Source organism: Dendrobates tinctorius, unplaced genomic scaffold (genome assembly GCF_039654945.1).
Source record: "Dendrobates tinctorius isolate UK_male_01 unplaced genomic scaffold, ASM3965494v1 ptg000151l, whole genome shotgun sequence".
NCBI lineage: Eukaryota > Metazoa > Chordata > Amphibia > Anura > Dendrobatidae > Dendrobates > Dendrobates tinctorius.
This window is the reverse complement of record NW_027361818.1, coordinates 2120406-2136449: the sequence shown is the minus strand read 5'-3', so window position 1 is coordinate 2136449 and position 16044 is coordinate 2120406. Positions and strand designations below refer to the sequence as shown.

Here is a 16044-nt window from a genome sequence, read left to right as displayed (position 1 = left end):
CTCCATAGGGACATAACCCAAAACCCTCATAAATTCTTGTCAGGGGGCATGTTGTATTCTAGAACTTCAGGTATTTTACACTTTTTTCCTATGTTCATAATATAGGCTAGACTTAGATGCCGAAAGAAAAGCTTAAATGTAAATTTTTTAAACATTTTCAATGATATTGTATAAGATATGTAAAAACTAAACTGTGAGCTGATTTAAAAGAAGACTTTTAAGAGCGTAGTCGGCAGGATTCGAACCTGCGCGGGGAGACCCCAATGGATTTCTAGTCCATCGCCTTAACCACTCGGCCACGACTACATGTTTGTGAATTGTGCTGTGGCAGTTATATAACCCATAATGACATAAACCACTAGTTTTCTATGACGCTTTGGTAGAGGAAGGTTTTATACCATCTATTCTAAGCTATAACCAACTGTTTCTCTTATGTTTATGTCTCAAAACATAGTTATAGTTTAATGATTTTTTTGGAAGTTTTAAGACTAGGTATATTAGTTTTAATTAATGCAAAGAGCAAAGAATAGATGTGAACTTAGCCTTAAAAGTGATCCAAAATGTTATGTACCCCAAAATAGTACCAACAAAAGCTTCAATTCAACCCTCAAGAAAAGATCTCAATTATATCAATCACATCAAACAAAGTGGTTTCAACATTACTGGTAGCACAGAGGCTTTGGAAAACTGACAAAGCTCTCCTCCCAAAAAAGAAAACAAGCAAATTTTGTGTACCAAATTTTCCCCTACCTGTTGAGCCACCAGTGTGCAGGGAAGCTCCAGGAGAAAGCCTCAGCCTTGACATTTTTGACCCCTGGAGGGAAAGTGACAACAAATTTGAACCTAGTAAAAAACAGGGACCATCTAGCTTGCCTAGGGTTAAGACATTTAGCCGATTGAAAATATGAGAGGTTCTTATGCTCAGTAGTAACAGTAATGGGATGAAAAGCCTCTCCAACCAATGTCGCCATTCTTAAAATGCCAATTTAATCGCCAAAAGTTCCCTATTACCCATGTAATAATTTCAACTGAAGACAATTTCTTAGAAAAGAAAGCGCATGGACGCCATTTACCAGGGGACGGACCCTGAGACAACACGGCCCCAACACGCACCTCCGACACATCAACCTACACAACAAAGGGTTAGGAAACATCAGTTTGACTGAGTATAGGAGCCATGGTGAAACAGCTCTTTGTGGAGGAAAAAACCTGCAGGGTGGAATCCAACCATTTCGAAAAATCAGTCCCCTTCCTTGTCATGTCAGTAAGGGATTGCACAATTACTGAATAATTTTGGATGAATTTTCGGTAACAATTAGCAAAGCCCAGAAAACGCTGTAGAGCCTTCAGGTTCTCAGGACTGTCCCAATCAAGGACAGCACGGACCTTCTCCGCATCCATCCAAAAACCCAAGGATGACAACAGGTACCCCAAAAACTGCATTTCCTGGATGGCAAAAAAACATTTTTCTAGTTTGGCATATACAGTAGTTTGCAATCTCTTGATATTTGCAGTACCTGCTTAACATGCTCTTGATGTGTCTCAAAATCTGGTGAGTAAACCTCAATATCATCCAGATATAACCACAAACCTGCCCACCAAATGATGGAATATATAATTAATGAAATGTTGGAGTACTGCAGATGCATTAGTCAGACTGAAAGGCATGACCAGACTCGAAATGACCCTCAAGGGTATTGAACGCAATTTTCAATTCATAAGCTTCTCTGATTCTAAGCAGGTTATAGGCCCCCCTTAAATCCAACTTGGAAAAGACCTTAGCTCTCAGAACATGGCTAAAAAGATCAAGAATCAAAGGAAGAGGTTATGGATCTCGGATGGTTATCTGATTAAATCCCTGGAAATCTAAACAGGAATGTAGACTGCCATTTTTTTCTTCACAAAGAAGAACCCTGCCACCACGGGCAAAGATAAGGGTCGGATATGTCCCTTTTCCAGACTCTCCGCAATGCAATCCTTCGTGGCTTGTCTCTTAGGGCCAGAAAGATTATACAGTCTGGACTTTGGAAGTTTAGATCTTGGGGTCAGGTTAATGGGACAGTCATATGCATGATGTAGAGGCAAATCCTGTCATCCCCTCTCAGAAAAAAACATCCTCAAAACCTGACAAAAATGCAGGTAAGGTTACTTTAGAGACCGTAGAAAGAGAAATATTTAAACAATTCTCATGACAGTAATGTCCCCACGCAATGATCTCCCTGGTCACCAATGGATTATGTTTTGCCAATCAGGGAAGAACCAATACAATTGGGGAGAGAAGACGGTCCAGGAGTTGCTGGCGAAGATCGGAATGGGTTTAGCTAAAGTAAAGTAAGCAAGCCCATGGGTTCTACAAACTGAGCATGAACTCCAGCTCAACTATCAACAAACACAGAAATCTCCTTGGTTTTGCTCTCCAGCACCACCTCTGCTGTCAGGACAAACCAAGAACTGCAGGTTGATAATAAATGCACCCCTTGCTTATTCAACTCCAGACTACCAAGGGTTAAACGAGTCTCCTTTTGCTTAGTCATCAAAAGACAGGCCCCAATAAAATGTTCCTTTTTTCCCACAAAAAACACACTCCCTTCTTTTTGCAAATCTCTGGGGAAATGTACATTACAGAGGCACTTCCTAACTGCATTGATTCTTGCATCCTCCCCTGAGCTGGTTCCCTGCCAGACTGCACCCCTGGCAAAAGGACAATACCCCAAAAAGGAGGTTCTGAAGAAGGTGATCTTACCCACCTATCCCGAAGGTGTTTATCAACACGTATAGCCTACGACATAGCAGCCTCCAAGGAATCAGGGGTTTCGTAAACTGACTAAGCATCTTTCAACCTTTTAGTAAGGCTCTGAAAAAATTGGCTTCTGAGAGCCGGGTCATTCCATTTTGTATCAGTTGCTCATCTGCGGAATTCAGCACTATACATCTCCACTCACTGATTCCCTTGATTAAGCCAGCACAACCTGGACTCTGCCAAGGAGACTTGGTCAGGGTCATAATAGATAAAAGCTAGAGCCCCAAAAAATCCCTCCACAGACTGAAAACAAACCAATTCCTGCGGCAAAGGGAAAGCCCAGGATTGAGGATCTCCTTGCAGCAGAGAGATCAGAATTCCAACTCCTTTGCTCCTCATTTCTGGAAGAGTAATTACAAAGTTTAAAATACAGTTTGCACGCATCCTTGAACACAAAAAAACTTGTCCATACCTCCTTAAAACCTGTCCAGGAGGGCAAGCTTGGGTTCCAGCTGGAACAGTCTACCTGCAGAGATCCCAACATAGTGACCTGCAGCCGCTGTTGCTGCTCATACCTCATAGCGGAGGTCATTCACCTCCAGAGACAGATAGTGTAGCTGCTCTGCCAGCCTTGCAACAGGATCCATAACCAAGGGAGAAAAGAAAAAATATGCCCAAGGGGAAAAAGAAACAGACAATTAAAATCACATGTCAGTTTTTTTTGTTCTACATATGCTCAGCTGGTGATAATGTCACGCACAGTGTGGGAAGACAAAGTGCAACATGAAGGGATGAGGGGAAGGAAGTTGAAACGCTTGGGAATGGGGTAGTGGAGAGCCATAGGCAGATCTGATAGCATCCTGCCTACTCTACCATCCCTATATTGGTTCCACACCAATTGCCTAGCAGGAAACCTATGCCCAGTATATCCCCTAGGGCTAGGTCCTGAATAGGGAAGGGGAGGATGAGCACTAGTCAGTCCCCACTGTATACTAAAGGCAAAAAGGGAGACAAACAAGGGGGAAGAAAATTGACTTGAGCAGACTCAGAGAGGTGACATCAAACATCCTCCAAGAGCACCAGAGAGGAAGTAAGCTGACTGCTATAGCTCCAAGCCTTAACAAATGTGAATATCACCGGTGACTCCCTGAAGCAGACTGAGAGTCTATAAATACCCAGGTCCAGGTGTGTAAATTAGAGCTGGAGAGAGGTTGCCACTGGGTCCAAAAGTCAGAAGGATTAAGAGGCCATCTGCAATGCCAAACACAGAGACCTTCGGCAGCCAGATGCAGAGTGACTGTCTGTTGCATCTAACACACCAGTGACGTGACAATTTAATACCTTCTCAGGGAATTGGAGCCCTCTCTTATTCATGACAAAATGGTTTGAATACTAACCACAATACTAGCAACTTTTATAGAAAACTGGTAGTAATCTTGTTAGAAGGAATCTCCAGAATTTCCAGTCATAATTTATTCATGTTGTTGGAAGTGTCTCCAAGTAATCATGTAACCAACCCTATACTAGAATCCTACACTGACCTAATCTAAAGGGCCTGTCACACTAAGCGATATCGCTAGCAATATCGCTATAACTTGTGACGTTATAGCAATATTGCTAGTGATATCGCTGTGTGTGATACTTACCTATGACCCGCTCCCCCGCTGGTTATCGCTGATCTGGCGAGAACAGGCTGGACTGTTTCTTGTTGTCAGCTTCCTGCAGCGCTTCCTGTGGAGAGACGAGCGACGAGCGTGGAGCCGGGCGGGAGGACGCAGGATCGCCTAGTGTGACAGGTAAGTAGCGACCCCCATCCCCAGCGATGTCGCTGGTGAGATCTGCCTGTGTGGCAGTTCACTATCGACCACTTAGCGATGTACCAGCGATCCTGACCACGTCATATCGCTGGTTGGGATAGCTGGTACATCGCTAAGTGTGACAGTACCCTAAGAGATTGCTTGAAATGAGAAAATCTGAACTTTTTTGAGATTGCACACCACAATTGTCTATGGCAGTGTTTTTAAACTTCAGTCCTCAAGAGTTACCAACAGGTCAAGTTTTCAGGATATCTTTAGTATTGCACAAGTGATAATTTCATTACCTACTCAAGCACTTATTCCATTACCTATGCAATACTAAGGAAATCCTGAAAACATGACCTGTTGGTGGGTCTTGAGGACTGTAGTTGAGAAACACTGGTCTATGGTCTTCTCTTGGTCCTTCACATCCATGTCTTTATATGTAATGAAAAATCTCAAAACTATGAGATGTTCAAGAATGAACTGGTTATTAAGTGTTTTTTTTTCAAACAATTGAAATCTGAAAAAGGTAAAAACAATACGTACATTACTCGACTTCAAAGGCCAAAACATTCAGTACCTAAATAATTGTTTACCTAACATAGTTTGAAAAGTTCTTACAAAACTGATGAAAGTAGAGAAATGAACAGTAAAAGCATTCAAACTAGCTATCATGGATTATTAATAAATGTGATATAGTATGGGAAGTTTTTGAAAATTTTAAGCAACGCAAGAGGACACAAATTAATTTCTAATCTATTACCTTAACCACACTGGTACAAATGTAAAGATTAACCGGGTTTGGAGGATAATACATGTTTTTCTGCCTATACAACTTGGTTTATTTATATTAGGGGGTACCAAGTTGGAAACTAAGTTGCACTTTTTACTACAGCCCTTTACCAATAACTTCCGTCTATGTCTCAGTGTCAGCCTCTCTTACAGAAGCTCCGATGCAGAATCTGTAATGGTGACTCTATCAATCTTGTGAAATATATAGATTCTGGTATCTCCTTATGCAGCAGTGAAGACCTCGGGCATCCTTGAGGAGGGTGAGATCGCTATCTCCTCACTGCCTACAGCTATGACACATGGACAGTTGATATATAAGATCTTGTGGATGGATTACTTATTACAATGCTTATATAAGAAGCAATAAACCCAACAATTGGGCTGTATGTGGATAAAAGATTTGTATGGTCACACTGTCACTCATTCAACTTCTCGTGGTATAAGCTTCTCTCCTCTCTAAAATATATCGACCTATTGTATAAAGTACACAACTATCTCTCACTCCTCCTCTGTATAATAAAAAGCTACAGACCTCCGAGGGCGGATGCTATTCTAACACACAGTAAGAGGTGACCTAATCTTTACCCCCCTTCCACAGTGCTTTGGCTAATCAGCTTAATGAGTTCTGAGAGAATCGCTACAGAGGGGGTTAGTGTGACAGGTGGAGAAAGAGCCCTGACATTCAACTATGAAGAAAAAGGAAGAATATGTGTCTCTCCGATATTAGACCAGTAGTTGGTTGGAAAATATCCATGAATGATTGAGAAAAGGCAATTTTTGCACCAACAAATGTCTCAATTTTTGGATTAACATTCGGAACCAATATCAGAAAGCCACACTGCAAGATGTCAGAATATGACGAGGTCATATTAAAGTCTAAACGATGGCAAATAATCAAATAACTGAGAAAAATTACAAGAGAATGTGACAGCAGATAGAGAATGAGGAGAGATTAGGAGGAGGAGAGAGAAGAAAAAGAACTGTCCGATAAGTAGAAGATAGGGTAAGGGAAAAAAAGCAGATTAAAGATCAGGATTAGGTGTCTTTCTGGCTCTCTCCATCTTCTTGTCGCTGCACAGATCTGTGAATCTCTAGGAATCAAGCTTTCAAACTACTCAATTAAGACGCCAAATTTTTCAATCAAAATTCAGGATGTCCAGGTTAGTGCTTATTTCTAAAATTTGCAATTCCGAATCTAGAAAATGTTGTGGAGATATTTGGTAGAATTGAAGTTTGTTTGTATAAAGATTCTTAATAAATAGCTATGATTCCACTGTTTATGACAAAAGGAATTAACAGATCAAGATTATGTATAGTGAAATCTTTTATGAGATTGCTACCCAAAATTGCACTGGAATTTGGTCTTTGAGAAGAGTTGTCTTCGTAAAAAAAAGCCAGTATCTAAACTTGTCTGGACAAAATGTTGACTATTTTTGGAGAGTTATCACTGTATTTCATATTACCAGAATATTTTGTAGTAATAAAAAGGTTGTTTTTTTTTACTGGTCCTTATGTGTCTAGTAAGGATTCTATATTCATTACTCTTAAATTCAAGAAATGTATAAAAGTAAGCCAAGATAAATCGTGCTGTGTTACAAAACAGATGTGACAATGATAAGGTTGTCCAAATCCCGTTTGACCTCTCAATGGCCTTTGTAAGGAAAATCCCAGGATCTAAGCATCATGCAGTCTTCTCTAGGGCCATAACTACTAATCCTTGAAGATTTCTACTATAATGTACTAAAACTTCTTATTTTTATTTCTTTTCTTTGATTCTTCTTGACTCTTCCTCTTTGATCTCTCGTCTGTCAAATCATGAATCCAATAGTAAAGAATCTACGTGTCAACTTTTTACGATGACTCCCAATCATCTTTGAGATTGTGCTGACATCATGCCTCATCTAAGATCTCTACTTTTCCTGTCAAACCACCCAAGGTGGACCTTATCTTCTTCAACTGTCTTATATTTGTTAATTTTGATCATCTTACCAAACCCAATTTTAGCAGCCACCTTTCGAATTGGTTTAGCGGGTCCTTGGACATGTGACCCACTGATTGCAAAGGCTCTTCCTGATGTTGCAGCTCGTCTAGCAATCTCTGACTTACACTCAGACCATAGACTTGTGTCTGGTATTTGGTTTGACCATGTGTTATTGACCCAAGGATGTTCTGCACCTCGTGCATTAGCAGCCTTTGCTCTTATGGAACATTCAGTGGCTGCTTTTGTTGGACCAGCCAACCCTGCCTACTGTTCTGCTGCGAGCCTCCTTGCAAAAGGTTGGAACAAACCAATGTTATCTTGGTCTTGCCTTGGAGTTCTGAGCCCCCTTCCACATCCAGTTCACATAATTTATGCTGTGTTAAGTTTTTTTCACTGGGCTGGAGTAGCTGTGGTGATGGCCCCACAAGAACATTGGATTGATGCTGGTAGGGAATTAGCTGATGCTCTCCGCAACTGGGGCCTTCCTGTTGGACCAGTTGTTACCATGGAAGAGGGGGCAATTGGGGCAAGGGAAGCATTAAAGAGGATTAAAAGACGGAAAAGAGTAAAAGGTGAGTTGTGGTTTTATATATGTAATAAGTTGAAAAAAGAAGCAATCTTCAAGTTTAACCGTTCTTTGCCAGCTTTAGAATGTTCATCATTAGATTTACTATAACACTTTAAACCATTTGTTTTGAGACCAGAATTTAGTCCTTTTTTGAATGCTAACATATTATCTCTCAATACTACCTCTTGGGGTAGGATATTCTTTAGTTTGACTTCTTGAACAGTAAACAACCCTCTCCTATATAGATTTATTTAAATCCTTTCCTCTATACATATTGATACAAAGACGCACTCTTTTTTCTCCAAATTTGGGGGAAATGGGGGCGTGTCTTTTAATGCATATGTAGCTTAACAGTACCATTGCTGCAGGCTGGGATGAGGGGGTGCCCAGCAGTGCTGCTGGGGTGTCTGGCGCTGCTGGGGTGTTCTGCGTTGCTGCTGGGGTGTCCGGCATTGCTGCTGGGGGCTCTGCCAATATTTTGTGAAAGGCCAGAGCCCCCCACAGTTCTGTGGTTTCCTGTGCGGTGGACTCTGGGAAAACGTCTGCTGGGGGGTGTTGCACGCGCAGATGGAGATCTCGGCATCAAGATCTTGGGATGCTGAAATCTCATCTCCTGAGATCTTGATGCCTAGATCTCCATCTGCGCATGCGCCGCCCCTGGCGGCCATTTTCCCAGAGTCCACAGCACAGGAAACCACGGAGCTGAAGGGGGGCTCTGGCCTTTCACAAAATGTCAGCAGAGCCCCCCACAGCAGCACCGGAGACCCCTGCAGCACTGCCACCCCCCTGCAGCACTGGACACCAATAGCACGCACTGCACATTGTACACCTCCTCATCCCAGCCTGTGGCCTACAGTATCACCCCACTCCTGTCTCCTCCAGCAGCGACCCTGGGACCCCGCTTCACTGGAGACACCACCCTGGTAAGCAATAAGACCCATGGATTATATGAAGCACCACCATTTTATTTCCAAAAATTTTTTTTCCTATTTTTCTCCTCAAAAATTTAGGGTGCGTCTTATAATCCAGAGCATCTTATAATCTGAAAAATATGGTAGATTTATTTAATTCCTTTCCTCTATACATATTGATACATATTGAATGTCCCACAATTCTATTGTAAAGTCTTTAGTAGGAACAAATTATATGTGTGCCAATTATTTGTATTGTCCACACCTCTAAGGTATCTTTTTTCCAAGCTGAGAAAACCTAATTTTATTTTTTCTTGCTTCTCCATCATATTTACCAATTTAGTTGACCACCTTTGAATCCTCAATCATTTTTACAATATCTGTTTCTAGAAGCTCATATTCAACATGTAGTCTGTACTGTATTAACATACATGCATATGTATACTCCTTTTTATTTGCTTCTCCATCCTTTTTTTATTTACTACACCACTTTTAATATATTCGCACCAGTCCAAGCCACATTTTTTATATAGTTTAGGTTTATTATAGTTAGTGTCCAGCTGCTTTAAAAGATCAGCAAAAAATTGGAGAATACCCTTGTGAAACCTTAAAAAAATTATACAAGTCAATATATAAAAAATAGTAGCATAATCTCTTTTATCTTCCGTAGTGGTGGTCATGTGCATGCACTCCGTCTTGATTGGTGGAGAAGAGCAACGTCATATTCTAGAAATAGCTAATGAACTTCGCATGACAGATGGTTCAACAGTTTTTATTCCCTATGACACCCTTTTGTACAGTCTTCCATATGACCGTCCTTTCCCTGTCTTCACCAACAATTCTAATCTACGACGTGCATATGATGCTGTCCTCACAGTCACCATTACCTCTGAAAATGGCAACTTTTACAATACTTTTCAAGATGCGAAGGCCAATGATGATATTCCACAAGATATCGATCCCATGGAGGTAATTAATATTTGCTTCTCACTCATTCAATAGTAGTTTCTTTGATTTAACCCTGCTATCCCATTTTAATTTACCTTTATGTTTTGTTTGCCCACCTTTCAGGTGTCACCACTTTTTGCAACCATCTACAACTCTGTTTACCTTATGGCCAGATTAATTGAAAGAACTTATCGAGCAGGACAGAAAGTGACAGCATCATCCATTGAAAGGCATGTTGGAAATTTACAAGTGGAAGGTTTTGGTTACCCACTAAACTTGGATGAAGATGGGGACTCACAGACACCATATGTCATTTTGGATACAGATGGAGAGAGCAGAATACTTTCTCCTGTATACAATATTAATCCAGTCACAGGAGACCTACATTTCATTAAGAAAATTAAATTTCCATACAATCATCATCCAGGCACTGACTCTGATTGTTGGTTTGATCGTAGCTCAATTTGCATTGGAGGTATGACCTTGTGTTACATTTTATTTATGTTTATCTTCTATGCTCATAAAAATAGTTTCTTCTTATCAGTTTGGTGTCCTTAGGCATCGGGGCCTTGGTAAGACTGCCAACTCTACACTCCCTATAGTTACACGTCTAGGTTATATATAATAATTAATAAGGAATAGATCCTAGTGGTAACTGGTGTTCTCAAAAGTTAGCTCTAATGGGATCTCCAAAGTGAGCTCCAAATGGGACTTCTGCTGGAATATATGTAATTATGGTAGTTGTGTACTATTTTGGAGCAGGGGTGCACAACATTTTATAAATCCAACAGCTGCATTGTCATACTGGACCAATCATAAGAGCCACGATTTTGGCATATTGAAAAAACATAATAAATGTCTGATAGATGGAAATTCTGCTTACGGGACTCCCACCTCCTTTTAGGCAAGAATTTTGAAATCGACTATGCTCCGTAATCCACATCAAAAGTCGTTTCAGATAGACTTTAAATAAGTTGAATATGATTTGAAAGAAGAAAGAGCTCCTATTGTGCACACAGTGCACGTTATTTTGAACATTAACTGTTAAAATCAGAAGGAAGCAACTTCTTTCTGTATTTCTGGTAAAGTCCCCTTCCAGCTCCTCTTAAAAAATGGTGTGAATGTATCTTCATGAGGAAAAGGTCAGGTATTCACATATAAAATAGATATTATTTTATGCTTACTGCCTAGCATTTCACATCCCCCGTAAGCTGCCCAAGAGAGATCCACAGGCACTGAACGCCAACACTTGAGTGCAAAAAGGATCATGAAACCCCATTCTCTTAGTCTATGAGCCATTAATATTTGGTAGGTTCTAAACTGTTTCCCCCAACTTGTCGGTATGGCTGCTCACATATAGTTAAGGCGTCAGACACAAAGTTTTGCACGCATTTGATTGGGGCCCACACAAAGTGGCCAAATGATTACTCTGGTTCTGTGGTGGGCCTGTAGGACTATACAGTGCAACATTTACTTTTTATTAAATCATAAATTCTCAAATGACTTTTGTCAAGCAGGACTTTTGACCAACAAACAAGGAAAAGATTCAACTGATTATTCACATAATGAGCTGAGGTTTCCTCTGCCTTTTCGCTACAGATTGGGTTACCCCAATATTGCTTCAGTGAATAGTTCTCTTAGGGTTCATTTGTCCTTTTATTTACAGGTGTGGATCCTACATTTGTTCTGCTGATGTTCCTACTTATCACGTGTTTCGTGCTTGTAGGAGCTTCACTTGCTTGCTATATTAGGTAAGAATACCTTCATACCTCTGCTTATTTTTTTGGTTTTGCAATATTAGCAAACTTTAATATTTTCAGGGTCAATTAATTTTATGTGACTTGTGTTCATGGTAAAGACCTTGGGGATGTAGAAGGATTGTGTAATGTTTTGGGATTAGAAGCTTCAAAGTCTCATTATACAACTTGATGCCTTTTTCCCCTGTACTCACTGGCAGTTTGACCAACTGGGTATTTATTTTATGTTATATGTTCAAAATATTCAGTGAGAGGAGGTAATACCTTTATCAGTGTTATTGCCCCCAAATTAATAACTTCCAGACCGCCCTTGGACTTTAAACCATCTGGCCCTCATTCTACCCTGCAGTGATGTTCTAAAATGGGGAGGAGTAAGCAGTTGCTGCTGGGTTATAGGAATCCCAGTCAGTTCTCCTATGTAGCTAGGAGGCTGCATTTACACTACCAACCCCCTGGCTTGAGCAGGCAGTTGGACACAATGACCCTGGAAGTCCCTTCCAACTCTAACATTCTATGATACCCCTGGGACTAATATACCAGCCCCAGTTACAGGAGAAATCAGGTTAAAAAGAGATTTACATATTGAAATCCCTCCCCAAAAGGTCTTTTATGACCTTTTGAGGGACACAATATGTGAAATAAATTAAAAATAAATAAAGAAGGAAGGAAATAAAAAGCAGAAAAGTAAATAAATAAAAAGCCTCTGCCAAATCACCGATACCGGCTCCACCCTGTTGTAAAAGAGGTGTATCTGAAAATATAAAAATATTTGTTATAGGAATTGTAAGACATTTTTAAATGTATTTTAGTGGTAATAAAAAAAAAAGAATAAAGTAAAAAACAATTATTTTCTTTATTTTCCCACTGTTATCTCCTCAAAACCACAACAAAAATCAAAAAAGAGAGTGACAGTGACAGAAAAAATAAGTTTCTAGTATCAAGTAAAAAGGTTCAAAAATCATTTCAATATCCAAATAAGAATGTGTGAAGAAATCCAAACTATGCTTGGTCAGGAATGGGAGGAATTGGCCTGATGTTGACCTGGTTAAGGAACCAGCAAAGATATTAATAAGATATCTTATTAATATAGTACTGTGGATGACTAGGACTGAATGGCTATTTACAGGTGTTTTATCATAGTTACAACTCTTGACCATAAAGTCTATTAGTAAATCATAGAGGGAGGTCTATCGGTTAGATTCCGCCCTTGAGTTTAACTTAAATGGAAAGACTAAAGCCCCCGTTACACACTGCGATATCCCTAGCAATATCGCTGTAAAGTCACCTATTTTTGTGACGTTGCAGCGATATTGCTAGCGATATCGCTGCATGTGATACTTACCTCCGACCGGCTCCTCCGCTGGTTATCGCTGATCGCGCGAGAAGCTGCTGGACCATTCCTCGTCAGTCACTTCCTGCGGCGCTTCCTGCTGTGACGACGAGTGACGAATGGAGCCGGGCGGGAGGACGCAGGATCGCCGCGTCTGACAGGTAAGTAGCGATCCCCGTCCCCAGCGATGTCGCTGGTGAGATCTGCCTGAGTGGCAGCTCACTAGCAACCACCTAGCGATGCACCAGCGATCCTGACTGCGTCATATCGCTAGTCGGGATCGCTGGTGCATCGCTAGGTGTAACGGTACCCTTAGATGTAATAAAAAAAGTCTTCTGAATCAGCTGTAAAAAATATATATGGTGGAGATGTCATGCATGGTTGTGTCAAGTATTCAAATGTAAAATTCACTCTTTTTACCTTTTGAAAAGTGGACGACCACTATTTGTGTGCATGATGGAATGACATTAAGTAGATAGAGATACCACTCCTCAATGTTGCCTAATTTCAGAGTTGGGATAACCTGAAGGTTTTTCCGTAGAGTCTTGATAAATGTTGCAGTGTAGCCCTGATCCCAAAAAATTTTTTTGTCTATGCAGGAAAAGGATTCAGCATGCCAAGCTCATGAAAGGTCCTAATAAAATTATTCTTACCATGGATGATGTGGTTTTTATCTACACCCAGAGCAAAAAGGTATAACTTAGTGAATCAGGGTGGGAAGAAGAAGAAAGTACATCTTAATCTAGACTTCCTATTTCTTCACAGAAGTTAGGGGATGACAGCAGGTCCAGTTTACTGGGAAAAAGTGTCAGTGAAATAAGGACCCCACGTCATTCCATATCTGGGAAAAGTGTGGCAGCAGCTACTCCTTATACAACGAATGTGGCAGTCTATGAGGTAAGCATTGGCCATCATGGAACAACCTACATTAAAGCACCCTGTAATAATTTTGTCTCATTGATCTATTTGGATTTTTAGACTTCTTATTGAACTATTATTCCTCAGTTTGTGGTTCTCAAATTCTACATAATATGGCAGGGCAAGAGAAAGGTTGGTGAATTTGGATAATTGTATACAGTGGGTACGGAAAGTATTAAGACCCCCATTAAATTCTTCACTCTTTGTTTCATTGCAGCCATTTGGTAAATTCAAAAAAAATTTTTTTTTCTCATGAATGTACATTCTGGACCCCATCTTGACTGAAAAAAACAGAAATGTAGAAAATTTTGCAAATTTATTAACAAAGAAAAACTGAAATATCACACGGTCACAAGTATTCAGACCCTTTGCTCTGACACTCTTATTTAAATCACATGCTGTCCATTTCCTTGTGATCCTCCATGAGATGGTTCTACTCCTTCACTCGAGTACAGATGTGATTAATTAAACTGATAGGACTTGATTTGTAAAAGAACACACCTGTCTATATAAGACCTCACAGCTCACAGTGTATGTCAGACCAAATGAGAATCATGAGGTCAAAGGAACTGGCCAAGGAGCTCAAAGACAGTATTGTGGCAAGTCACAGACCTGGCCAAGGTTACAAAAGAATTTCTGCAGTACTCAAGGTTCCTATGAGCACAGTGGCCTCCATAATACTTAAATGGAAGAAGTTTGGTACCACCAGAAGTCTTCCTAGACCTGGCTGCCCAGCCAAACTGAGCAATCGTGGTAGAGGTGTTTTGATAAGAACCCCAAGATCATTGTGCCTGAGCTAAACAGATGCGGTAGAGAGATGGGAGAAAGTTCCATATAGGCAACTATCACTGCAGCCCTCCCGCAGTCGGGCCTTTATGGCAGAGTGGCCTGATGGAAGCCTCTCCTCAGTGCCAGACATATGAAAGCCCGCATAGAGTTTGCTAAAAAACACATGAAGGACTCCCAGACTATGAGAAATAAGATTCACTGGTTTGATGAGATGAAGATAGAACTTTTTGGTGATAATTTTAAGCGGTATGTGTGGAGAAAACCAGGAACTGCTCATCACCTGCCCAATACAACCCCACTAGTGAAACATGGTGGTGTCAGAATCTTGCTATGGGGGTGTTTTTCAGCTACAGGAACAGGATGACTGGTTGCAATTGAAGGAAACATGATTGTGGCCAAGTGCAGAGATATCCTAGATGAACACTTCTTCCAGAGTGCTCTGGACCTCAGACTTGGCCAAAGCTTCACCTTCCAACATGATAATGAACCTAAGCACACAGCTAAAGTAACAAAGGAGTGGCTTCAGAACAACTCTGTGACCATTCTTGACTGGCCCAGCCAGAGCCCTGACCTAAACCCAATTGAATATCTCTGGGGAGACTTGAAAATGGCTGTCCACCAACGTTCACCATCCAACCTGGTGAAGCTGGAGAAGATCTGCAAGGAAGAATGGCAGAGGATCCCCAAATCCAGGTGTGAAAAACTTGTTGCATAATTCCCAAGAAGACTCATGTCTGTTATAGCTCAAATGGGTGCTTCTACTCAATACTGAGCAAAAGGTTTGAATACTTATGACCATGTGATATTTCTGTTTTTCTTTTGTAGTAAATTTGCAAAAATTTCTACATTTCTGTTTTTTTCATTCAAGATGCGGTGCAGAGTGTATATTAATGCAAAAAAAGTGAACTTTTTTGAATTTACCAAATGGCTGCAATGAAACAAATAGTGAAAATTTAAAGGGGTCTGAATATTTTCTGTACCCACTGTATGTAATAATTTGGTACAGATAAACGAATACATGGGAAAAAAAGAAAAATTAGAAAAATTGCAAAATGGAATCATGTAGTAGTTTACTTTTACTTACTAATATGTTATTTCCAATTATAATGTAATTTCTACTGAAAATCTTTGGGATCCCTAAGGTTTCTCAATGTTGTAGAAACATACTGTACCTAATGTGTTCTTCATGACTATGCCAATTGCATGAAAGGCTCCAATTAAACTGTTCTTACATTGGATGACTTAGCTTTAGGTGTTACCTACACCTAAAGCAAAAATATAAGAACTAGATAGATGATAAAAGAAGGGTAAGGGTGCTTTCACATTGCGTTTAGGGGCATGCTCAGTGGCTCCATCGGGAAATATGCCCTAACACACCACAAAACGGTATTCAGTCATATATGTCAATGAGGTCATAGATTGTAATGGGGCGAGCACCGTTCCAATCTATGACCACATTGACACATATATTCGAATCCAGTTTTGTGTGGTGTTTGGACGTATGCCCCAAT

General features: G+C 40.4%; 1 protein-coding gene and 1 non-coding gene across 2 annotated transcripts in view; one reads left to right on the top strand and one right to left on the bottom strand.

The window, feature by feature from the left end:
- Positions 1-224: 224 nt before the first annotated feature.
- On the bottom strand, positions 225-306 carry TRNAS-AGA (transfer RNA serine (anticodon AGA)). The gene has a single exon. It is a non-coding gene; the product is annotated as a tRNA-Ser (tRNA).
- Positions 307-7201: 6895 nt separating this feature from the next.
- The window catches only part of GUCY2D (guanylate cyclase 2D, retinal), a 65996-nt gene continuing 57153 nt past the window's right edge, over positions 7202-16044 (top strand). Inside the window, exons 1-6 of the mRNA XM_073546816.1 lie at positions 7202-7884; positions 9462-9760; positions 9863-10214; positions 11406-11490; positions 13426-13519; positions 13592-13723. Of these exons, the coding sequence (XP_073402917.1) occupies positions 7224-7884; positions 9462-9760; positions 9863-10214; positions 11406-11490; positions 13426-13519; positions 13592-13723 (1623 nt within the window). The 5' untranslated portion in view covers positions 7202-7223. The remainder of the gene's footprint in view (positions 7885-9461; positions 9761-9862; positions 10215-11405; positions 11491-13425; positions 13520-13591; positions 13724-16044) is intronic.